The sequence below is a fragment of the Gobius niger genome, assembly GCF_951799975.1.
Source record: "Gobius niger genome assembly, chromosome: 20".
Lineage (NCBI taxonomy): Eukaryota > Metazoa > Chordata > Actinopteri > Gobiiformes > Gobiidae > Gobius > Gobius niger.
Window position 1 is genome coordinate 9,828,810 of NC_136871.1, and position 26,331 is coordinate 9,855,140.

At 40.4% G+C, this 26,331-nt stretch overlaps 1 protein-coding gene across 1 annotated transcript; it reads right to left on the reverse strand.

The window, feature by feature from the left end:
- Nucleotides 1-8,839: 8,839 nt before the first annotated feature.
- Nucleotides 8,840-25,166, reverse strand: dctn2 (dynactin 2 (p50)). The gene is made up of 14 exons (XM_079578888.1): nt 24,983-25,166; nt 24,637-24,705; nt 22,268-22,364; nt 18,906-18,967; nt 18,549-18,647; nt 16,075-16,235; nt 14,691-14,844; nt 13,863-13,928; nt 13,510-13,548; nt 13,036-13,113; nt 12,858-12,929; nt 12,173-12,275; nt 10,075-10,166; nt 8,840-8,987 (listed from the first exon to the last, which is right to left on the reverse strand). Exons 1-14 carry the CDS (start codon nt 25,016-25,018, stop codon nt 8,901-8,903), a joined length of 1,215 nt encoding a protein of 404 aa, XP_079435014.1. The 5' UTR covers nt 25,019-25,166; the 3' UTR covers nt 8,840-8,900.
- Nucleotides 25,167-26,331: the final 1,165 nt, after the last annotated feature.

The following is a 26,331-nucleotide window of genomic DNA, read 5'->3' on the forward strand; positions in this document are numbered from 1 at the left end:
GGTGTTTATATTGAGAGCCCAGTCAACCACACTATACAGGGGGCGGCACTTTGGAGACAACCGAGCCGTCAGGCCATGGATGGCGTTCCCCATGCGCAATCACAAACGCGCACTAATGATCTTCCCCTTGACGACAACCAATAGAAAAACCAGAAAGGGCCATGGGAGGGACCTGAGCGGACCGGCTGGTTGCTCCTTCCCTAGCCCGTATAGTTTGTGCGAGGAGCAATTGTGATGCAGTCATAAGACGGCCAGGACGAATTTGGGGCGTATGGGAGTCACATGAAAGGAATGATGCAATGCTTGGCAACCAATTTCTAGCTGGGGATAACACCAGCAGAATCAGAACATGTTTTATTAAACAGTGTTGGCTCTAACAAAAATCTAAAAATATACACATATGCAAGGATATCTAATGTCGAAGAATGGTTTGTTTACGGAACAAAACACTTTAATCAAAAACGTAAAAAGACATTTCCGCTGTAAAAAAAAAAAAAAAAAAATACATGGGAAAAACACTGAAGCCCGCTCGTGCCGCTTTAATGAATTCTAAAAATGTTATTCCTCGCTTATAAGCTAATTACATGGATTGTCGCAACTTTGTCGTTGATTGAGTTTATTTTGCATCATAAGCTAAAATAAATATTAATTTCGCTGGTTGAAACGTCAAGTCTCGGTCCAAACGGTGCATGGAGGAACCTGTGACTTTAATACGTGAGGGACGTCGTTGATGAATGGTTAAGTAAAGCGCACACGGACAATGGTGTCATATTCTCAGCCCCATTCATTTGACTGCGCTTCACCAAAACACGCCCGGCTGCACGAGCGTCTGTGCGCGCAGCCGCCGCCGCCGCGCGGTGTTTTCCTTTTTTACTCGCCCGCCTGCCCGCAAACCCTTTGTCTTTTGATAAACTATTTAAACGTGTTTCCTATTTTTTCTCTAGTAGTAATGCGTCCTAATAAATGGAGATGCCCTTCTAGCTCAATGGATTCAGTCTAATGGTTTCAAATACTTTTTACAATGACCCTGACATCCTGAAAGTTAAAGAAAGAAATGTACCTGTTTCTTTTATTTGTTTTTTACTTCACTTTTTTTTCTTCCTATGTGATTATACAACAACATAATCGCCTGTTTCCTTGACTCGGCTAACAATAACAAAGCCTGACAAATACCAAAAAAGTAGAAAAAGTTATAAGACTAGTATTAATAACTGAATAATAAACACACCATGCCTCATTTTTAATTTAGAAAAGGTGTGAAAAGTCATGATTTGTAAACTTTTTTATTGTTATTTCATTCCCCGGCGCGCCCCATGTGTTATATCACATCATTGTATTAATAGTAGCCTATCAACAGTCGATATTGTTTCCAAGCAGACTTTCCAAGTTCAACAGGGTCAAGTGGTGAGAGTCACTCAGTGCCAAGTTGATGGTTCACGGCCACCAATGTAAACAACATCTGGTGGGCTACAGTGGTGCACCAACAACAACAGTGTCAACAAACAGGACCACGTTTCATCATGGCGTGGTCTGGACGAGCTCCGGTCCGCGACACTTCTTTTTTTTTTTTTTTTCATCCTAATCCCAAACTCCGCGCGCAAGTGTTTTCCGCGCGGCGCCCCACGTGCACGCAGCCCCATAGCAACAGCGCCAAGTAGCGAATAGAAAGCTCAAATACTGTCTCTAGGACCCGGGTTAAAGCGCTGCAGGAAGCACCGCGAACACGTCACGACTTGAGTGGCTGTTGCTGAGTCTAGTTGAGCATACTTTCACTGGCCCCCCGTCCTCCCCATCCCACTCCACCCCTCTCCATCCTCCACCCAGCCGTCTGTTTGTTTTGTCAGTCTCGACGTCTGCGTTGTGTTCATTATAAAACACTGTTTACAACCCACATCGAGGGTGCCTCTGTGAACAAAATCAGCATGGCGTTGTGTTTATACAGCTCGTGTTGTGTAATAAAGACTCATTTCCCATTGTGACACCAATATCAATGAATCCTGATTAATCAAACTTTTAAATAATTTTACATTACAAATGGGTTGAACCTTTTACAAAACAATATACTATCTTTATTCTGTGAGAGTAACATGATCGTATATACACAAGATCCTCAAGTTTTGCTTGCCTTCTGTCAGCGCATAGGGATGGTCTCTCCTCACAAAGCGCTCACTTCACTTTATTGATCGCTGATGGTTGTCTGTAATCACAGGATTTCTCTTTCTCCCTTCCATAACTTAGAATAATTACTTTTACAAATATTTGACCCAACAAAAACTGTTATTACTTTACAATAACAGTGGTTCAAGTTAAAACACCCAAGACAAAAGGAAGATTCTCCACAAACTCGGGGTCGATGCAGTGTGGGGGATATGATCTTTTATTCGCAAACAAATGATATGTAAAACTATAAAAAAAAAAAAGAAAAATCTCACAAAATGTATTCATAATTTAGTGTGACTGTGATTTTTTTTTTTTTTCTTTCAACATTTTCTCTCAGTCACCAAGCCGCTTCGAAAAATGTGTGTGATCATTTTATGTTTTTCACATAATGTTGAAACAAGTTGAAACAACGCAAAAAAAAATATGTACACACTCCTACAATCTGAGCTGTTTATCTAATGTATTTCTAATCTCATTTTTATAACTCAACTTTCTTTCTTTTCGCAGATCCGAGGGTGGAATTTCCAGCCGCCGCGCTCCCGACTTTCCCCCTGGTCTCTGTCCTCTGCCCTCGGTCAAGAGTCCACACCCACGCCTTACCACGGAGAGCGCATAGACGGGGCAGCTGTCGGAAACGGTCCCCGTGCTGCGAAAAGAGACTAACAACTCGTACAGCTGTTATCATGTGCCGGTGAAACACTAAATCTACTCTGCTCCTCTTGGCTTGCCCTTTGTCGCCGAAGCCGCAACTGTTTCCCCCTCTTTCCCCAAACAGACAAAGAGTGGGTTTAGGAAGATGGTGATAACAAAAAAGCTATTGGAAATACATTTTAATGAAGAGGGAAAAAAAGTTCAAATCAGACAAAAAGGTGTATTGTCTGTGCGTTGATTCCTCTTTTATGCCACTGTCAGTCTGCCAGTCTACACTCCAGTTAAAGCAGCGCAATTACTTACATTTTAACCAAATGGTGATTACATCTATGGTCAATCTCAATTACCCGCAGTGATTTTTAATCAGGAGGTCGACTGTCAATCCTATAGCAGAAACAGCGCATTGTTTAGAGTGGAGTTTGGACTTTAAAGCATAACATGGAATTGGAAAGCATTTAATCTTTTTGTTTATTTTTTTAATACATCTCATGAACCACATAGTAAAAGCCGTTTTTCCGTTTTTTTATGACCAGGAAACAGAATAAAATTGAAGTCGATCATTAAGAGGAGGAAAAATGCTTTTTTTTCCCTTGACGAATCCCCCATCCATAACGCACGTCAAGCGCTCATTCATCATTCAGCCCCAACTATTTCCCGTTTTCCGAACAAAGAGCTGATTTCCGAGGCTCGTATGAATGTTGTGGGATTTTTTTTCTTTTCTTCACCGACTAAAACTTTACACAATTAGACAAAAATAATTCCGCCAAATATTGTATTATTGTCTGGGCTTTGATTCATCTTTCATGCCAGTGCCAGTCTACACACGGTCAGTGGTTCATCAATCAACCTGTTTACTTTCTTCCCCGCTCGGCCCATCCATCACCCCGTAAACAAGCCGTCCTCCGCTTACAGTAGTCCGCACAACAGCCGCTTTTTAAGGCACCTTTAATCACCGCTAATGTCATTATAATTCTTCACTTCCACTGATCGGGCTCTATCCACTCAGTGCCGTCTCGGGCTGCGATATCCCCAGCTCTGTGTCGCTTCCACTTGTTGAGATTTGTGCGCTTGGAGACTTGGGGACACGACTTTGCCGATCATCCCGTTAATCTGTAAGCCGTGTTTACCTGTGAGCTCACCTCCCTTTAGCCTATGCCGCCTCGGTCTTTCCCCCCCCACTTTTCATTCGCTACAGGCTTAATTCTGCCTCACAACCGCAACCAGCCTAGTTTTTAGCCCTTCAGTCCTCCTCTCCTGTCCGGTCCCATTCAGAAAAACCTGATAAATGCATAGCGGGGCCCCAAATGTGATTTATATACACACACCCTGTCTTATTTTTTATGACACTCGCGGCTTCCTGGCTTTGTTTTACCCACCAACTATTTATTTTTAGCAACAATATTTGCTCAACTATAACCTCAACTCGAGCAGCTTGTTGTTCAGCTTCAAAATCGATAGAGATGGTTCAGTTTTTGCCTGGATTTCGGACACTGTGTTGTTAATAAGGAAGTGAGTTGTTGTAGATTCTTGTCATAGACGCGTCAAAAAAGATAAAATGGTAAAAAAAATCCAACTCGGAGCAGAAGACGGCGGGGCATTAAAGTTTCAAAGGCTGTCTGAACAGGTGGGTATTCTGGCAGCGCAACCTTCGGGGCGCTCCCCACAAGCACCGCTTTCCCCTCGTTCCTCACAAACTCAGATGTGAAACAATCGGCGCTGCCCGTAGCCTCTTTTGTGTTCAGCTGCCCAAGGTGGAGACCCACAGTAACAGCTTCTGCCCTCTCCCGCGGAAAAGCCATTTAAGATGAGGAAGCGGGGTGAGCGGGCACATGTTTGCTGGGGAGCCTCCTCACGGATTCATCTCACTGTATTGGACACGTATATTTCGAAACAAATGCTGAACTATCTTTTCTTTTAATACAAATAATATCAGAAAGCTGCCATGGAAATGCGTGTGTAATATAAATACACATAAATACAAATATCCGACTGTAAAACCTCATAAACTCTACATTTCTGACGGCCTAGTCTTAATTAACGCACGCTTACAACCCCATCCCCATTGGTAGAATAAAGAAAAAAGTGCCGCAAATAAGCAGACTTAGTTTCCTCTGTTTGATCATTTATGAATATTAATGAAAAGGCAGAGATTTTGTTGAATCTGAGCTAAAGTGTGAGCGCGGTGATCATGAGAAATATGGAATAACAACAGTGCGATAGAGATATTGTTTATCCTGCTCCGCTCATAGTCCTCTCAAACGAAGGCGCCTCGACCTTTTTCACCAACACGTAACTATAAGCAATGAATGTAGCTGCTTTTTAAATCATTTTCAGCTCAATCAGACGAGTTATAATTTATAGTTCACTAATAAAACTAGCTAAAGTAAAGATAAAAATCAATAAAAGACATTCTGTAAACTACTAACCCGAGCTGTTAATGCTTTGCTTGTGTATTGTCTGTTTTCGTGCTTTAGGCCTTTTTGTGAAGCACTTGAGTTGTTTTTAAATGTGCTGTATAAATTTGATTTGATTTGACTAAACCCTATAAAGAAAAAAAAAACCCTATTGACTTACATGTTCTGCAAAACAGTGAACAGAATCTTTAGAAATTATTTTTTTCCTTTAGATTATAAAATAAAATCTCTTAAATTACGTGGCAGGGTCTCGACATGCCTGACATGAGGAGCTCAGTGTTATATAGCAATGTTTCCCAACCTGGGGTACTTGGACACATTAGGTGGGACTGAGTAGATTTTTCCATATTACCTTCAAAGGAAAGTTTTATTTTTATGATGTTTTTCGCATTTTAGAGTATTTTTTTTTACATCATTTTGAACATGAACTTCAACTAAACACTGAATAATCTGATTTAAGTTTGTAAAAACATTGGCTGGATCCTCGAGACGGGGGGTATTTGATGTATAAATGAACGACTTAACTGGTACGCGAGACAAAAACTGTTGGGAACCACACAGTTATAGAGGATGGAAAAGTTGTATTTGATTGGCTTGAAAGTCATTCTCCGTAATCTAATAAGCTCATTCCCATCAGTTTATTTAAAATTAGGCAAACTGCTGCATCTTCAAGATAATGCTACAATGATTTAAAGTCGGCTTCGGTCTTTAAACCTTCTGGTTTTCCTTTAACATGTCCCGTGTCCTGTCATCGGTGTTAAAAATAGAGACCAAATTCTATACAACATGTCATAGTATAGGCCTGTCTGTCCCTGTGATCTTTGAGGGCATTCCCCTTTGGGCTGGCCCCTGGATCTGATTCCCTGAAAACCAATATCAGCGGCCAAGTTGGGGAAAGGTAGAGGCAGATGCGATATTTACAGAGGTGGGTCCTAATGTAGAACAAATATTTGATTCGTTCTCTATTAGAACAAATCAAATATTTGCAAACATCACTCAAATGAAGTAATGTTTGCTGATATTGAAAAACAAGGCTCTGTCTTGTTTTTCAAGACAGAGCCGATATTAGTCGGCTCATGAAGCTACTTTAAATGTACTTAGTTTTGTGATACTGGTGCCTTAAGATTTTTTTCCATACCCTGCTTTCCACTGTACAAATATAGAATAGACAGAATTCTGTAATGCGGTCTCAGGCATCAAAACGTTTCGGTACCAGACTCCAGTCATACCTCAACAGTAAATATTGTACAGTATAATGAGGAAACCTGAGTCATTTTCTGGAATTATGCTGAAATATCTTGACTACGAACTTTCCAGCGTGAACTCCACTTAAGTCGCACAGTTAATCGAAGCATAATTTGGCATTTTTCTGCTGTGTAAAAGTAGCTCATGGTGTAAAGAAGGTGGTTGACCTCTAAGCTGTAATTTACAGCAGTCTTTGTTCCTTTGCCAACATTGTATTGGCCACTGATCAACAGATACAAAGACTACTAAGTTAATGTTACTTATTCTACTTTCAATACCTGAGCACTAAACCTTTTTTCTTGACACCCTGACCTCTGGAAAGGCAGGCTTTGAACCTCTTACCTGGTGTGTGTTTTGGCAGCGCGCTCCACATTACAGTAAACTCATAATCCACTTGTGCGGGGCAGAGGGGGCAGCAGGGGGCAGCAGGGGCAGAGGCTGAGCTGGGGGATCTGAGGATGACTCACCATCACAAGCTCCTGAGCCCTCCTGGTGCTCAGACTTTAGCCTTTGTCACCTGATGGACACAACACGATCATCCTGGGGCCACGGTGGCTCAGTGGGGACGATCACCACTAACACAGAGGCTGGTGGTGGAGGTTCTCCCACTGCGTCCTTGTGCCCATCACAGCAAAAATACACTAACCTGTATATAAATATAGACTTAAAGAAGAAGTTCTTTACTTTTCTTTAAGTTTCTTTAAGTTATTTTAAGCTACTTATAGGAGCAGTAGCCTTCTTTGCCTATATGAGAAACAAGTTATAAATCATACAGAGGCTGTAATCTGCACTAGATCTTAAAGACAGGAGTTGGGGGAAAAATCTATATGTGATTGTAATAAAATATGAAATATCTTTACAGAAATATGAAATGTTTTTGGTGTGAACAATCACATCTTCAGGCTGAGCTATGTTAGTCTCGGATGTCTGATGTGATGCGTGAATGCTCACCAGTATCCGGGCAGCAGTCTGACTCTTTACCTTTGCCTCCCTCTCACGCGGGCGAGTCCTGGGCATGTCCTGACATGTCGTCATTGTCTGTGACAGACTGTCCCTTTAACATGGCAACGAGTCGATTAATACCATCACATTAAGCTCAACCCTATATTTATATTTATATCTACATCTACCGATACTCAATGTAACTTAAGTAAACATAGAAATGTGATTTCAGTGGAGTATTTTGTTATTTAAGCGGAGTACTTTTTATGATTTGCTGCCATCTTGTGTTTCTTCACGGTCATAACAGCGCAGGTGTAACTTCCTCCACTCGTCCTCAATACCTTTACGATGTCTCTAGTTCGCCTTGTAATGTTTGCAGATGATCAAAGATAAGATTAAAAACAGATGAGAGCAATATGTAGTGCTGCATTATTTAAAGGCGCACTGCGTAACATTTTGAAACATACTTTTTTTGAGCAATACAAAACATACTAATGACCTGGCTGCCAGAAACAGATGCTATTTGCTGTCGGTAATCAAAAAGCATTTGGATGTGGACCTAACCTATTTAAATCTTGTATTCGGCTTGCTTTCATCAACATCACCATGGAAACGTGCTGGAAACATCCCGCTCCCTGTAAAGTTACATTTCTTTGGTCCTTTAGGTATTTTTCAAAGATAGAAATATCTATTAAAATACATGCTTATGGGAGGAAGTTAAGAGGAACAAGATGAGGGCGTTTTATACATAGCGTATTTTATTGACCACAAATGTACAATGTGTGCAAAGACAGACCGGATTAAGTGTTGGCTGAGGAGTTTGGTTCGGCCTGGGTCATTTTATTATTTTTTACAAGCATCCGAGTTTGCAGAAATAAACAGGCGCATTTACAGGCTTCCTTCTGTGACATCCCCGTTTGCACAGATGTGCTCCACACTATAAACGATTTGTCCAATGTGTAAACTTATCAGAATCAACAGTATTCCACCATATAAAGATTTATAGGAATGACATTTTGTTTTAATACTAACAATCATAAAAACAAGCCTGGTTTAAAGGAAAAGGCTTAAAGTTGTATCCACATACTTCAGAGTGGTACTTATGTCGGTGCCTGTAACGCTGCAGACGAGACCAAAAAGCACTGGATTTAAATAGTATAGTACAGTAGGCTTTAATTACAGTTGGACTCTGCTCTTAGTGAGTCCAGTTCTCTCTGCAAACATCTACAGGTCACCTATCCATAAGTACCACCCTCGTCCTAAGTCCAGCGTGACTTTGTCAGGGGCAGAGAGAGCAGAAGTGTCTTGACTTGATGTTGTTGAATGCAGGACAAAAGTAAAAGATGTGAGGACATTTGGTCTTCTATGAATCCGTCTTTCACGTTCAACTTGAAAAACAAGGCAAAGGTGTTTGCAGACAGATGGCCACGAGGCCCCATTCATTTGTCCATGTCCACTCTCCTCGCCCGACACTCCGTGCGGAGCAGTTCACTTGGACAGTTTCTTAATCCGCTCATCGAGTGCTGCAAAGTTCTCCTCAATAGCCACGAGGTTTTCCTTCATTGTCTGTTGAACCTAGAACAGAAAACTACTTTTAGAAATTGGTTCAACATTATTGACAAGTTTGAGAAATAAAATAAGACCTGAGTTTGAATAAGACAGGAAAGCCAAGTGAGAAATATGATTAAACACACAGGTCTTAACACATCGAGTGCCAAAAATGGAAAACCAAGATCTGGACATTTCATATATATTATTGCGTTTCACTTCTCTTCATTTGACAAAGCGGCTTCCCATGGAAAGATCGAAAAACAGCTGAGATTTTAACTTTTAAATGGTCAAAATTGATCCAAGGACGGCTGAGAAACATCAGGGTTAAGTCTTCAATCCGAGAACCAGCCTGTTTAAATGCACACGCCATAAAAAGCAATCGAACTGCGATATAAATGTCTGTGTCGATAGAATATTTTTTGGAATACAACTGACCTTGCATCACATGAACGATCGCATTTTGAGGGACTATTTTCTAGCAGATCCCTCCACCGCTGCGTAGCTTATACAACCACGAAGCTGATGCTGCTCAAATACAAGTTATTTTAAATGCAAAATGATTAAAATTATTCTATCGACACAGACATTTCTATTGCTAGTCTGGCGTTGTAAGTGATTTGCCTCAGGTGGAGTGTGTCAGACTGTTTTTAATGCAGGCTAGCTGATACCGTAGAAATGTGCTAGCCTTGCACTAGCCTAGCACCACGTAACTCTTCAAATATAAGAACTGCATGAATTACAAATCAGCAACACACTGGATAACTAGGAAATGAGGCCCTATGTCAAAAATCCTGAAATATCCCTTTAACACCTTTTAAAATACTACAAAAGTCCTGAAATCCTTGGGAGAGAACACCCAGATCCCCCTTTTTTGGCATTAATGGTGTACAATAATAGTGAAGCAAACTTGCCCATACATCGTCTCATGAGGTCAAAGGGTAAAATTAACAATTGCAAAGATTTGTGTCGTAGCAGAGAAGCGTCTCTCCTAAAAAACTTCAAAAAAACATCAAACATTCCCTTTTTACAATCGACCGTGCACTATTTTACTCTACTATAAACCCCTGTGACCCATTTTGAAATAGAGTTCCCGTTGTATTTGCTCCTTTACCTGTGTGAGCAGAGTGTTGTTGTCCTTGAGTGTGTTGTTGATCATCTGCTGGGTCGTATCCAGGTGGGTCAACAGCTGCCCGAACTGCATCGCTGTGAAGCACAAGGAAAAGAAACGGCTACTGCAAAATCTGAGACTGGGGGGGGTTTTTCTTTCTACTTTCTCTGATGTTGCTCATCCAAAAGATAAAGCCAACTGGGGGGGGGAATAAGTGGCTATCTCGGCAGGCTGTGACAGATCGGTGCGAGAGATCACTGTGACAAATGACCTCTTTTAAACTCTGAGAAATGAGTTATCGGTATAATCTATTAATGGCACGGTTCTGCTTTCACGCGCTCAAAAATAAGACGGAGATTTTTTTTTTTTTTTTTAGCCCAAGGGGGTCTTTACCAGCACGAGGAGAATTAGTCTAATTATATTACCATTTAAATCTTTTTGCTGCTTTTTTTTTTGCCCTCTGTGATACAATGCCATGGTTTGGGTTAATTCCATTATCCATTTGAATCCCATTTTAGTGGAGTGTAATCCCCGTCGCTCATAAAAGTGCCTTTTGTGGCCGGGTTTTGTCACAGTGCTGATGCCGCCTGACGTGACTCTCATTCAAGCGCTGGTGCACACATTTGTTGAGCAGTGTTGTACTCCCTCCCGCTTTTAGCCCAAATACACCACTTCAATTGTCCTTGAACTCTCCCGGGTGCGGGTGAGGAGGGGGCACTTGGGAACATAGTTATCCAAGATATTCTCTGAGCCAAAGCCCTTAAGGTGCAGTACAGAGCGAGCAGAACAAGTGCTAAAGGTGAGAAAACGATCAGCCTGGTGTAGAGGCTGAACCTTTCTGTATCCTGAGTGGGCAGCATTTGTTCTTTAAGGCTCTGAATGCATGTCAAAACTTTCTAAATGTCTATTTCTAATGCGTGATTGTAAGGAAATCAGTTCGCCAATGTAAAAGAAATGAATATGATTTTAGTGCCCAATTGCATCATAAAACAAATAACTAAGATGCATCCAACAAAACTTTCTGAAGCCACTGACTTCACTGACTGACTCAATTTCGATACTGAAAATAAAGAGAAAAACTAAAAATCCCCCTCTGTATTTCATCTCCCGAAAGTGCTTTTTCTATACTAGAAGACCTGTTAAGGGTCATTTCTGCACTCAAATTGCTATAACCATAAATAATCGCTTGCCAGTCTTTAACTTAAGAACTACTCAAGACATGAATGTGCCATATCTGACAGTTTAAATAAGTATCAAAGCTAAGATGCTGAAATCATCCGCTGAATACTTTTGCACAGTGTTGAAAATCCTGTCTCCATCTTGATGTTTCTAATCATTTGTTCAGCTCAAATGATCCAGGATGGGTTCAGAAAGTACCAGGCGATATGAACTACAATATAAACTATTTACAGGACTGAATTTTCATATAAAAACACTGTCTGTTTCTGCCTTCATGAACAATGACAGTGCATTCATTCAAAGCACCAAACAATGTTTAAAAAGTACCTTTGAAATGCCTCCAAATATATTCATGAGTACAGTAAACATGTAATACATTTGGCTTTGATATTATTTCATTTTGTTGAGAATTTTAAAACTGCTTAATATCCAGTGCTAACTGATACATGTAAACGTATAGAAGCAGCGAAGCTAAGCTACGCATAGAATGAAGCTAATGCTAGCAACACTCGCAAATTCTACAGTTTTTAATCAAAACGCCTGCTCCTTTCAACCTGCCCCGGCAGCAGTAGTCGCATCTTTAATTTCCACAATGGAAGCATTTAGTTTTAGAACTTTATACAGAGTTTCAGTAGTACTCAGTGTGCACAGAAATATCTGTCTGCTCAAATGAATAATGAATACTCGATACTACTTTTAGTATCAAGGAACCCATTTTTTTTTTAACTGCCCTTATTTCTACTGTATAAAAACGTCTTGAGAAACAAGACACTGCCGGGCTTTTCCAAAACTTCTTGAACTTTTAGATGGACAAATTGCCAAATGTCACAACTTTTAACAAGCCTTAATTTAGAGAAAACCAAATGCATTAAAATAGGCTAATATGAGAGTACCAAAAGACGCAGATCTGTTTGGATCTTACCTTGTTCATGGAGCTCCTTGAGAGAGACCAGCCTCTGCACCACCTGAGGCACTGAAGTTGACATGGAGTCACACTTCTGCACCAAGTCGTACAACTGGGCGACCTGGAACACACAGCACAGTCTCAGTCTGTTTCACACACAAAAAAAACTGGCTTTGTTCAGACTTTATCACTCAAGAAAAAAAAAATACTATTAATACCTGGGGAAAAATATCTTATTGCATTTTTCTGAGAAGTTACGCAATTAGGTTTGCAATTTATGTTTTTAAGTCCAGTTGCATTGACATTTAAGATAAGACTGAAATATGAACTGCTAAACTCATACAAGAATCATACACATTTGAAAACATGTTTGTAGAGGTTTAAAAAGCTTAAAACATAAGACTAATGGAGAGGGGATTTTGTTGATTGTGAATATTGCGCTACATAAATAATTGCAGTCTTCACGGTTTGGTAAAATTAACCATTGAAATTGCAACTTTAATTCGTTTGTGATTAATAGTGAAGCCCCACTACTAGGGTTGAACGATATGGACAAAATTTCATATCTCGATATTCATGCCAGATATCTCAATATCGATATGATACAATATACATTTATTCTGAAGCATGGACAGATCTTTTTGGTTCTATGAGAGCCGTCAAAGAACAAATCCAAAAGACAAAAACACAGTTGAAAACCAACCTTGTTTTGAGTCTCAGCGTCCTCAATGGCTGCTTTGTGCTTCGCCAGCTCATTCATCTTTCCAAGGACACTCTACAAATCAATGAAAGAGAAAGTTAACACCATTAAAAGCAAGACTTTCTATTCAATTAGAAGACAATGCTTTTTGCGATGAGAAATGAAGGCGGAGTAGATTTACCTGCAGCCGAGCCTCCACCTGATCCAAAGTCGCAGAGTCTAATGCACTGACTCTGGCCTGAAGCAGCTCTATGGTGTCCTGTTACAACAGACATGCATTTCAATGCAATATTTCCACAACCTTTTTGTCCTTTTTCTTCTGACAATGTCATCTTTGAAGTGTGACCCAGCTCTGCAGCTCCGTCTCAGACGTGTGAAGTTATGAATGCAAAAACGCTACATTCACAGCATCAGTTAGATACTTTAAACAAAGCGCCGCGACACAGACCGGTGATCAAAGCACCTTTACTCGTCTTACACCAACATTCATTTATTGACAATCTATTAGATACATTTCTGTGATTGAATCCTTTGCTATATAATAATAATAAATATTTAACTGAAGCCTATTTGAGAGAAAATTGATCTGTGAGCTGCATTTGGCCCCTGGCCATATTTTGGACGCCCCTGCTTTAGAAAGTGTTCTCAAGTTTACCATCAAACTGGCTCCTTGGGCTCCAGCGCTCAATGGCCCCTGCAACACAATAGAAAATATAATAAACAAGAGAAAATAAGGCCACTTAATGTAGGTAATTTTTGTTTTGACCATAAACTTTAACTAACAAAGCAGTTTAGCTGAATTAGGGAAAGGAACAGGAAATGGTGTGCATAATTTCTCTATCAATAATCAGATCAATAAAGGCTTAAAGTTCTTATCTCATCTCATCTTACATAGCAGATTTGGGGCTCATGTCACGTTCCAACTTGCACTCACTATACATCACTTGTCTTGATAAATGACCTCTGTGTGAGACATTTGGGAGGAGGTGTAAGCTGGCTGCTCCATACCTGTTTGTCAGATCCTGGGCCAACAGCTGTCTCCAGCTCCGCCAGACGCTTCTCTAACTCCGCCATCTACACAACACAAAGGCTCAGTCAGTCGATGCTTATGGTAGGAAGAACTCACAAAAGAGAAGTCTGGCTTTACTTTAGCACACGTCCTGCTGTAGAAACTCTCGTGCATTGTGTTATCTTGTATCAGCTGAAAGCAAGTGATGTATTGTATTTTCCGGACTATAAGTCACACCAGCTTTGGCAACTACCTGGGCATGGAGGCGTAACTGCAGTTTACAAGCCTCTCCCGGCATCACGCTGTTCAAGCTCTCATTTGCGAACTTGTTCCTCAAAGCTGTAGCCATCGAGCGTTTAACCCGCGATTAGCTTTTTCTTTCTGCTGCTCGATTACCGTTTCTTAAATCTTCAGTGATACAGGAGTAGCAGATACTGGTACACAAGCCTAGAGCGCCCTCTAGCGGCTGTCAATGCAAAAATAACAAACATGTGAAATTATGTATTTTGATATACAAGTCGCACCCGAGTATAAATCGCATCCCGGGCCAAACTATGAAAAAAAATGTGACTTATAGTCCGGAAAATATGGTATTTCTTGGTCATTGATTGTTTTTAGTGCTATATTCAATAATTAATGTTAATGACAACGTTCAGTCATCCAGATGTACAGTATTCCATCCTCGAAACGTAGTCATGTGGACAGGGTGTTTAGACCCACGAAACAAGCCCAAGCCAAATGTGTGTCAAAGCTCTGCTCATTTTGATAAGTATCCCCCGACATCCTTAAATTACTACCCCGCCGACGCCTACAGTTATCCCCTTCACCTTGGCGGCGTTGTTGAATTTCTCCTGCTCCGGTCGGCTGTGCAGCTCATAGAGCACCACTCCATCTGGGCCCTTTTCCGTTGCTGTGGGCTGCCCGCCTCCCGTGGCGCTGACACGACTGCCCTTGGCCACCTCCAGCTGAGTGAGCAGACGCCTGGGAACAAAGGAAATGGAGACACAAAGGGATTTTACGGTACGTTCAATACTGCCATCAGCGTCAGCTCGTCTCCGGTCCTTTTCTGTTCTCTCGCTTTATTCACTTAGGACTTGGACTTTAAACAACACTGTCAAGGTGAGCTTCGAGACCTCGTCTTTCTGGACGATTACCTGATCCACGACACTGGATTTTCAGCAGGAATTTGACAAATTGCAGCCGTGTGTTTTTATATTCAATATTAATTTAACCTCAGTATTGCAATATCTAACACATGGCATAATTTTCTAAATCTGTTCATGTGTAGGAACAATTGTGTAGCTCAAAAGCTCACATGAATTAATAGTTATTGAATATCACATCCTTTTCTCATATCCTAAATAACTTTCTCTCTGAATAATTTAATCTCGTCTTGTCATTAGTCTGATCTTTTGGTGTGTGAGACTGTCAGCTGCTACATACAATATTAAAACACTTGTTCAGATTATTTTCTTTTTAAAGCAGCACTAAGTAACTCTTGCCCCTAGAGGCCATAAGCGCCACTGCAGGTGTCGTAGCATGTTGCGTTTTTTTCTCATTAATTGTCCGTGAGAGTAAATACTACGCTGACGGTAAAGACAAAGGGAGAGAGGGATATTGTACATCCAATTTCACAATGGAGATATTTTTTTTCACTCAAAATTGGCTGTAAATACTTTTTAAGTGGAGCTAGCCCCAGTTAGCTTTGCCCGTTAGCATGTTAGCTTCTTCTTAGTGATTCCATTAGTGTGTATTGCGCCTCCGGCCCGTGCAGGAGAAGTTGCAATTGTGGTTTTCTGGCCAGAGACACCAGGGGGAGATGAAAGACCCCCCAATCATCCCATGAACACTTTACCCCCAGAGGGACTACGGAAAGGATTTATTAAGGTAAAAAAGTTACTTAGTGCTGCTTCAAGATGTTTTTTGGGGAGTCACAACAGTGCATGTTAATGAGACTGAAGCACATAACGCCACGCTGGATTAACACAGGAGCCACAGCTGCTAAAAGCTCACAGCCCCAGGTCTCCCCACACTCTTATACAGTCCGACTTTGTGTAGCTCAAGATCAAATGAGAACCACTACGTTAGCCTCTGCAGATGGCGTCATGTCTGCCGCCTCATCACTTTGCCAGCCTGTGACAGTCTGAAGTGGATTTTAAGTGGATTTTTTCTTTTTTTGTTGTTGGGATATCCCGTGTTGTGTCGGCTCACCTGGCCAGCGCTCCATCTGGGTCGGTGAGGTTGATGTGTGCCTGTGGTCCCAGAAGTGTGTCAAGGTGAGCAGACACCAGCTGCTGCTTGAGCTGAGCTGCCTGCTGAGCCAGGACCACGGGGGTGAGGCGATCCTCTGCACCGCTCTCCTTCGTGGCCGTCTACAAATAAATAAATGTCATCTTTAATGTCTTATTTTGTGTGCAGAAAGGCCCGTCAAAGCGGAGTGAGAAGGGCGACCTTCTCATCTCTTCATTGGCGATACACTTTACATTTGAATTGTGATCATTTTAAGTCTCTGAATCTCACTCCAGTAAACAGATGGGCTAAGTAGAAGCATTTTCATTATTTTCAAAAGTAAGACATTTAATACACAGGGTTTCCGCAGGTCATTGAAAAAGCTTTACATGTTTCTGAATTGATTATGCAAAATTAAGGCCTTGAAAGTGATTAATAAACACAAAATTTGACCTTGTAGTGACCCAGCGGCTGTATGAGTGGTCAACAGCCGCCTTTACTTTCCATTACATTCTATAACGCTCCAGGATCAATTATTTGGAAGGTTTTCACTGCGGAGGGACCCGCTCACCGGAAAACCTACATTTCAATTGATCCTGGAGCGTTGTAGAGATGCACCGATCCAGCTTTTTTGCTGCCGATACCGGAGTTTGAGTATCTGCCGATATCCAATATTTACCGATACCAAGAGACTTTCTTAGAAGTGTTTTTCTCTGAGTGAAAAATTAATTGTTTCTTCTCCATTTTAAGATCAATTAAGTCATATTTTATTGTCATGTTACAGATCAATTATCGATTATATCTATTGATAAATTGTTGGATAAACATTTAACAAGGATCACTGGACTTTTCTACACTAATTATCCTGGGTATATGACAAGCTTTAGGTTACATTAATATAAACAGCTCACATGAAGTGATCTGATCATTACAAATACGTGAGATCAGTTATTTCTTAAACAAAAATACAAACACGTGGCTTCAGCAGTGGCCAATTTTCATTTTATGGAGGCCACTTAATGGGACTATATGGAGTTTAAAAATGTTAAAATTATGTATTTTCCTCCCCCTACATGTTCCAGCCATGACCTAATGTGTAGAATGAGCTCAGACCTGTTCACCACAACTGCCTCTAAAATCCTGCACTGTCACTCATAATGTTATTACTTGCCGTCATGCACAAACTTAATATAGAAGGTGCTGTTACACGTATGACCCGAGGTGGCAGTAGTGAGTATAAAATGGCCAACTTGCATTCAGCCCCTTTAAGGTATTTCTATCATAGATTCTGACCCAGCCTTGATTAGCTTTCGTTAGCATTAGCGTTAGCTCCTGCTAACTTTAGCATACTGATGCTAACCGCAGCATTTTGCGCAGCAATCAAAAATACATTTGCGGAGGTTAAATCTAACTCAGCAATTGAATTTTCTAATTTTCTTAGCCTCAAAATGATATGCAGCACGCCCATATTCACTTAGATTTAGTTAGTAAAAGATGTGTTGGCGGTGAGAGCCAAAACGGGTATCGGTTCAGTATCGGATATTAGTAGCCGATACCCAACATCGTATTTTTTCCAGTATCGGTTCCGATGCATCCATAGCTGTAAAGATCACCATGATGGAAAGTAACAGCACCAGTATAACCACTCATGCAGCCACTGGGTCACAAAAAGGTAAAATACAAATAACTATCAGCTTTTTTTCCCCCCACATAAAAGTTGCATAATGCACCTTTAAATCAAACATTGCTCCACTATTTTTGACTCCATACACATGTCAAATACACAAACACTACGATCTAAAACAAATTCATATAGTTTTGAATATCAAAACTTCCCTCATCCGCCTGTTTGATTCAACGTCTACAGATCTCACGAAATGAAATGTGTTTTTTTTTGCATTTGTGGCATTAAAAATATGTTTAGGGATGAAAACCGTGAATGCAGCATGAAAATATTTGCGATAATATGACTGCAAAATGAACAGAACTCGGCGCTCGTGATTGTAATGCTGAGCGATAAGGGCTGGACTGGCTAATTGAAGCGGCTATGGTTGTAATTACAGTCTTAGACCTTTAACCTCAACTAAAAGTGCTTCTGAACCAAACAGTTTCTGAGTTTAATTTGCAGCAAATGAAAGTTGTTTTCATTTTAAAGCACACATTACTTTCCTTTGCAGAAAAACACAGGAAATGTAATTTAGCGTTAAGTCCATTTCCCAGAGAGACCAGGCTGAATGTAATAAACTCATAAAGACCTGTTTATGTGAAAAGTGCAAACAGTTTCCAGATTGAAAGCAGGACCTGACTGAAATATTAAACCAGTACAGGCTGTTCCCACCAGAAGCACAGTCTTTGGCATTTCTTTTCATGTTGAGCATATGATGAATATTAAAGTGACCTTGTTTGACTGAAGCCATTGTGAAGGAAACGCTTTAAAAAAAAAAAAAGGAGCCCACCTGGATCGAGTCCACTTCTTTGGAAAGCTCCTGTATCTCATTGACCAGGCGCAGGTACTTCTGCTGCGGCGTCTCCTTCACCCCGCTGCCCTCTCCAAGCTAAACACAGATCAGAAGAGAGTTTTTAATGTCCGCACTGTTTGAGAGATCACACACACGTCTTCAAAGAGCCCTTGTTTAATCTGAAAACATTAGAAGAAACTAAAGAAAAATGGCACGTATCCTGAAACGGCTGGGAAAAAAAATAAATGTGGATGTCGAGGCAATTTGTAACACTGAAAATGAACAAAAGGATTAATGTCTACTGTGACCAAATAACATCTGGTAAAGGAAGAAAAGATCTTCACCAATACTTACAATTTCAAACTCCCCGGACTCGTAACCCACTCGTCTGCTTGCACTGATCCTGTCGGAAAAGTCTGGGACAGAAACAATGGATTTATGTTAATGTTAAGATTCAGATTTCAAAGTTGGGCAGAAGATTTGGGACAGGCTGATTTATGAACTGTTGCAGAGACATAACAAAGAGACGTTTCGCTGTTTGCAGTGGATGTTTCCTTAATGACTGACGTTTATGCGATTTTCTTATGCACCCTGTCAATTTGCAATCTCCATTTGATGGCACCCAATTGTCAAACCCTCCAGATCAGCGGTTCTTAAAAGGAACAGGCCACCGTTTTTACATACTGAGCAGGGTTCAAGACTAACTTTTATTTTAGTAGCACTGGTGCTACCAACTTTTTCATTTGGTCGCACAGACAATATTTTGGTCGCACAGACTCGAGACACAATATCAAAATTCACCATTTTAATAAATTAAAACAAGAACAATTATAAACATGTTCGATATAACTTATAATTGATCTTAATAATGATTAAAATGGATTAAAACTTATTAAAATTGAGTTTTTCATATTAATAATAGTGATTTTATATAGTTTTATTATATATTTTTTTGCATTGTTCTGCTTTAATTTTGTGTTTTCAATCCATTATTATTCATCTTCCTTGACAATTGTTTTTCTCTTTCTTTCCAAATCTGCAATATCACTGTCACTTGCAGGATATTCACTTCACCTGTTTTAGCCTAAAGCCTAAATAAAATACAGGAGCTGAATCGGCTGCGGCTGAGGGAGGGCGGGTCATAACAGCAGCTGTTAGCTCTCCGTTAGCTTTACGTTAGCTCTCCGTTAGCTTTATGTTAGCTCTCTGTTAGCTTTACGTTAGCTCTCCGTAGCTTTACATTTGCGCTCTAAAACAAGCTTTTTCTGACCGCGAGGAGATCAGAGCGAGCTCAGGTAGGAACGTAAACCGCTAAACTCTTTCTGCTCCTGTCTCCTCCTCTCCAGTCGCTCCTGTCTCCTCTCGAGCTCGTGCTTCTGTCTGACCTGCGCTCGTGAGCTCGCCGCTCGGGGCTGCAGCGCTACCGCCCCAAAAGGCGAACATAAAAGTGAAAATAGATACTTCTTTGGGGAATAAGCTGTCGGAAAGTGCGTATTGGCAGAAAGTAATAAAAGGTTAATTCATGTCGGGACACGTGGCTTCTGTTGCTGTCTGTGTTTCACCTGTCCCTCGGACAAACAGGGAGAGCGGGGCACTTGCCTGGACAAAAACGTTCAGCCTAAACTACCAGCTGACTTCTGCAATAATAGTGGAAGCTTGTGTGGTGGGTGCGTGCGTGTGCATTGTGTGTTTGTGCAGTGTGTGTGTGTTCTCAGAGGAGTGCTCTGGAGACGCTGTTTATAACTTATTTGCAGCACTCCTCATAAAGCCTATTAGACTTTCTTTCTTTTTTTGCTCGCACAGGTGCCACCACTTATTTTTTTTACTCGCACATTCTCTAAAAATAGTCGCATATGCGAGCATTTTGGTCGCAGTCTAGAACCCTGCTGAGATATGTTCAGTATATCGAGTTGATGCGTACCTGTCTGGTCTTTGTGTTGTTAGCGTTTGGCCTCTCCCAATGTATTCTTATAGCTCCAAACGGGGGTGAAGTTGGAAGCTACCACGCTCTTCCACGGACACACAGACCAGACAGGTACGTATGAACTCGTCTAAGCTCAGGTAAGAACATATCTCAGTATAGAAAAATGGTGGCCTTCCTTTAAACTGGTGTAGCATCATCACCCTCTGTTGACACGCTATGACTGATGGAAAATTATAGAGTTAATTCAGCCTTCACATATGCCTCACAACTATTTACTGACCCTTATCATATCGTACTATCAAATTGGAACATTTGGGCGCCGACCTTCTATACGACTTGTGGCCTAGTCAACGAGTCACATTGTCTTTGCGTAACCGAGGTTATTTAACTCTCTTCATGTGGAAGACTCGCCAGACTCTGAATGAGCAATGCTCTGATAAACTGTATTGACTGTTCAAATGTCTCCAGGCCTGGAGATAAATGTCTTCCACAAAAAACACCCAGACTGTGCCCCGTCTCTCCAGTCACATTTCCCCGGACTTCTTTAGTATTTGACCCATGTAGGATTTCTTTCAAACTATGAAATACTGTGTAGTTTGAATCTGTTAATTATGAAGTGAAATATACACTATGCCTGATTTTTTTTTCCCAAGTAGTTTGATATATTGTTAACACAGACATTTGTGGGAAAACACTGCAACTAATTATAAAGCATCTTTATCAATGTCATGATCTTGCCTATAAACTTGTCTCTGCGAAGAATTCCTCTTTCATTGTTTGAAATTTAAGAAAAACATATATAGGGCCTTTAAAGACACAACTTTAAACAAACTCAGGTTGTGTTGTTTTCATACGTTAAGCCAGACATGTTAAACTAATCCGACCCGCGAGATGATTTAATCCGGCCCCCGACTAAATTCCTGAGTATGTAAAAGTAAGGCTCTAGCCCATTCCTTTGCAGAGTTATGAATTTTGAAGGAAATAACCAGAAAGCTCATTCCAGCCGCTAGGGGGCAGCTAAAAAAAAAAGGATATAATTTCACACGTGTCCAGCAGAGGGCACTGACATAATAAGAGATGGATATAAACAATACATTATAGCCAAGTGGTACATTGACAGTCCCTGCAGACCAAAGAAGACCCGCCAAAGAAGCTCTACATCGGCCCACGAGCCAAATGAGTTCGACAACCCAGCTTTAAAAGGAATAGTTCACAGTTCTTTCATACTGAGATATGTTCTTGCCTGAGCTTAGACGAGTTCATACGTACCTGAGCGTGGTAGCTTCCAACTTCACCCCTTTTGGAGCTATAGGAATACATTGGGACAGGCCAAATGCAAACAACATCTTTGGTCATTTTGCGTGACTGTGCGCACACACAAAGACCAGACAGGTATGTATGAACTCTCTGAACATATCTCAGTATGTAAAAACGGTAAACTAGGCAGATAAAATGTTGAAAGAAATGTTCTCTGGGAAAACCTCGTGACCCAGCTGGGAGCCTCGGCTATAAACCACATGACCAATTTGAATCCATTTAATGAATTAAAGTCTAAAACAACAACCTTCCTCTGTCCATCCCTTTAAAAGCAGCTGAGGAAACGGCTGCTCAGACGAGCTTTTAGTTGAAAATCCGGCTTATGATTGTTTCTATTTTAATTTGTGTAATGCTCAGTTTGATTCACTTGTTCATTGTGATGCACTTAGAGATTTTATCTGCGAAAGGTCCGGCTGGGCGATAAATCGAATCACTTCATAATTGATAAAACATGGATAAAACATTGACGACTCACCGAGTCCTTTGGTGTTGACGAGTTTATCTTTGAACTTGTCATAGGCCGCATTGGGATTGATGACAATCCTGTCCACGACTTCACTGCAGAGCTCCTCCTGTCGATACACACGGGGAACAGCGTCATCGTCAACATAAACACATACAAGCATTAAGTCACCCAAAACTTTCCAAACTCAGGCAAGAGCTGACGGGAAATTAAGTTTCAATTAGTGGCCAGAAATGATTCAATGTTGCTGGTGTAATTTAGATGCAATAATCCAGGGTCAGATGGCGACAAATTTGGAAAATCTGAAGAAAATGATCGTAATGTGATTTCAAAGGGAAACAATTCAAATATCGTTGGAAAGCACATTATAAACGTACAAACATAATGTAATGTACTGTTTACTGATTTAGTCCATATTTTAGCATAATTTACACTAGATTAGATGTTTATTAGCCATATTCTTCCTGTTACATGGGCCCTAGGGCTGTGCAATTCGTTTATTCGGGTAGTTTTATGGACAAAACCCTTTTATTTGATTCCATCCACAAAACGCTCATGCCCAGCCCTTGGACGCATCACTTTTAACATCTACAGGAATTAGTTGCCTTAAATATAACATGCACTACCAATTGATCAGTCTTCTTAGTGATCAATGGAGTAGATTAAAATACCAACAGAGATGACACACACACACAGACACAGACGTAAATGAGACAGACACATCAGCAGAGTTACACAGTGTGCACAGATGTGGAGGTGGGGTGGGAAAAGGAGTTTGTTAGACTCTTACCAGCTCCTTGGGTTTCCAAAGAGAGTTAGAGAAAGTAACACGAGAGGAGAGGGAGAGAGTATTGGGGGAGAGAGAGAGACAACACAGATTAATGTGGTTATCACATGCCATGCACACAACAGGAATAGTTGGTCAGAGGCAGGGAAGAGTAAGAAAGAGAGCAGTGTTGAAGAGCGTCTGCTAAAACCCCTCGAGACGTTTCAGACAGCGTGTGATGCTCTTTCTGTCTTCCCCTTATTCACAAGAGACACAGCAAAGTTACTTTCTCTGAGGCCGTATAATGCATTGAGAACATATGCAGGGAATATGGGCATAAGTGTCTCTGAGCATTATTGTGGACATGGAGGGGGTTAAATACAACTGATGGGGAAGAGGGGAGGGTTAGACAGGTTAAACATGCCTCAAGAGCAGATCTTTAGTGAGAAAGTCAACAAAGGCTGAACAAAATATACATCAAAATCGCTCAGCCAGAATTTGCTTAAAACATGCAGTTTATGTAATTCTGTTAAAAAAATAAGATAATCTGAGGAAAAGCAATCGCTGAAGAATAAGGCCGAGCCTCTGTACAGTGTTTTAGAAAAAACAAACTGTAGGACAATAAGGAACTAAAATGTCTTCAAATCTGACAGACACATTGTGTTAAATTATAAAATCATAATACTGCACACACTACAGAGGCCTTAGAGCAACGCAAACACACAAGAGCAGCTAGCTGCTAAAAATGTGTTAGAACCAGAAGAAAAAGATGGAAAAGTCACAAGTATTTTAAATTCACAAATCACACCCACACAGAGTCCTCAAATCAACATTACACGACCAGGAAAACAAGGAGTTATTTAAAAAAAAATGATACCAGAGAGAATAATCTGCTCAACACTATTCGAACGTTTTTGAATATTATTATAATTCTCATTACTCCCAAAAGATTAAAAATTGAAATGAGATTTTGAAACATGCAAAAAGCATGGCAATAAGCTCACTGAGATGAAAATGTCAGTCTTACTTGTACAAACTAGATTTCCAGGAGGGATGGGGAGAGTTTCAAATGCAACAAGAATGAATATGGAAACATGAAGGGAAAATGCCAATTAGGTTTATAGAGATCACTTATTGTGCTTCAAACCAGCACAAGTAACAATGACCAGAGCTGAATCATTCATCAATGTGTCATTAGGTTCTGATCACAAGTTTGATCTATTATCTAACGGCTTAGGGCTTCTGAACAGAACACTTATGGCAATGTGAAATAAACACAACACATCATCTTGAATGTGACATCTATACATTTGCAGATGTCACATTCACTTAAGTGTAAAAGGGCAAGTTGACAAATGTACAATGTTTCAACACTTTACATACGTCAACAATCTCTATTCTGAGCAACAATTAAAGACAATATGGTTCTATACATTTAAATTATAACGCAGAACCAAGGTTAAATAACTACAGACATTGTTATAACACAAAATACTAGTTTTATAGGCTCTGCTGTCATCACGTCATATCAATAATGATATACTTAGCTAATATAGGTAACAAAATGCTTCTTCTTTTTCATTTAAAGGAAACAACAAAAGAGACATCCACTCACCGACTCGAACTGAGCCTGGTCATCCTCAGGCAGATCGCCAGTCTCATAAATATCAGGTTCATTGAAGGCCTATGAAAGATACAATGTAAACAGGACATGTTCATGAAGCTACGGTTTATTCCAGCCAACGCCCCGACACATTTACCATCTACATGATGCTAACTATCCTTCACTGGACTAAAATATACTATGTAGTTACTAAGTACTTAAGAGTACCTCGTAAAATCAGTAATGTCTAAACGATAAGATACTGAGCATGACGATAAGGTTTTGTTTAACGTTAGCTACGATAGCTAATGTTAGCTAATGCTGCACAAGCTATCAAGCTACGAGTGGAAGAACTTACAATCCCGGGCAAATTTGCGTATTTAGGATCAGCCATTGTTGAAAACAAGGACCAAGAAACGCAGCGGATCTATCGGCAAAACTGGCTTTAAATTAGAAATGAAGCTGATGTGGCTTTGTAGAGACGCTAGCGGCGGATGACCCAGCAGACTCAGCCGGTGAAGGCTGCTGTGACAGTGCGTGTGTTTGGTTTCCTCACAGGCGCAGCACAGGCGCACTGGGGCGGGCGGTGCATTACTTCATCATGCAGTTTTAACCAGTTACAGCTGTGGTTAAAACTGAAGCTCACCACCAAAAATAATAATGTGTCGTAAACAAGAAAAGATGCACTAGTTCCTTATGTTTGATTATGGAAAAGTGCTCGGTCCTGAACACTTGGCCTCTGTATGTTGTGTAGCTCAAAATATTCAACATCAGGACATCAAGCAGTTTTATTCCTTTAAAGCCACACTGCGTAGAATTTGACCCCATAAATAAAGTTGAAATACAAGCATTTATTTCATGACATATATTTTTCATTGTTGAAAAACACCTCATAAATGCACAAACAAACATGTGCTTTTGCTGTGAGTGGCTAAGACATGAGTGTAACTTTACCAGGAGTGGGTGCGTCTCCAGCTTGTCTCCATGGAGACGTAACTAAAGTCAGTAGAATTTGAGGGTTAACGTTCTTATCCAAATCCATTCTTTAATTACCAACTGCAGTAATAGCATTATCTGTCGAGCTGGTCATTACGAGCATGTTTTGTGTTGATGGCGACAGTATAGTCCAAAATGTTACGCAGTGTACCTTTAAATTATTTTTTTCTGATTTAAATTTGCGTCGCTGTTTCATTTAGTGAATGAATTGTGCCTGAGCTGTTCACAAAATACCCACGAGATGGCGGTAAAGCTACAAGGAGCGCAACAAATATTATTTCATCTTTTTTTTTTTTTTTGCATAAATCTGTCAATCTAGGTCAGCACTAGCCAAAAACTGACAATTTTTTTTGTACGTTTAGTACTTTTCCTATGGGTAAATATATATATATTTTTAAACATAAACATGATTGCCTAACCAAAAAGTATCATAGAGTGAGATGATTTCTTTTTCTTCTTCTTCTTCTTCTTCTTCTTCTTCTTCTTCTTCTTCTTCTTCTTCTTCTTCTTCTTCTTCTTCTTCTTCTTCTTCTTCTTCTTCGTCTTACTTAGTTTCAGTATGTCATGGTTTTATTTTGAATTTCACTGTATATATATTTATTTTTTTTACATGCAGGATTAAAACACGTTGTGATGCTGAACTTCTGCAACTAGAGGAGGCTTCGGTACAAACAGAAAACCTTGTCTTAGTTGCAATAAGGTTGACGCCGC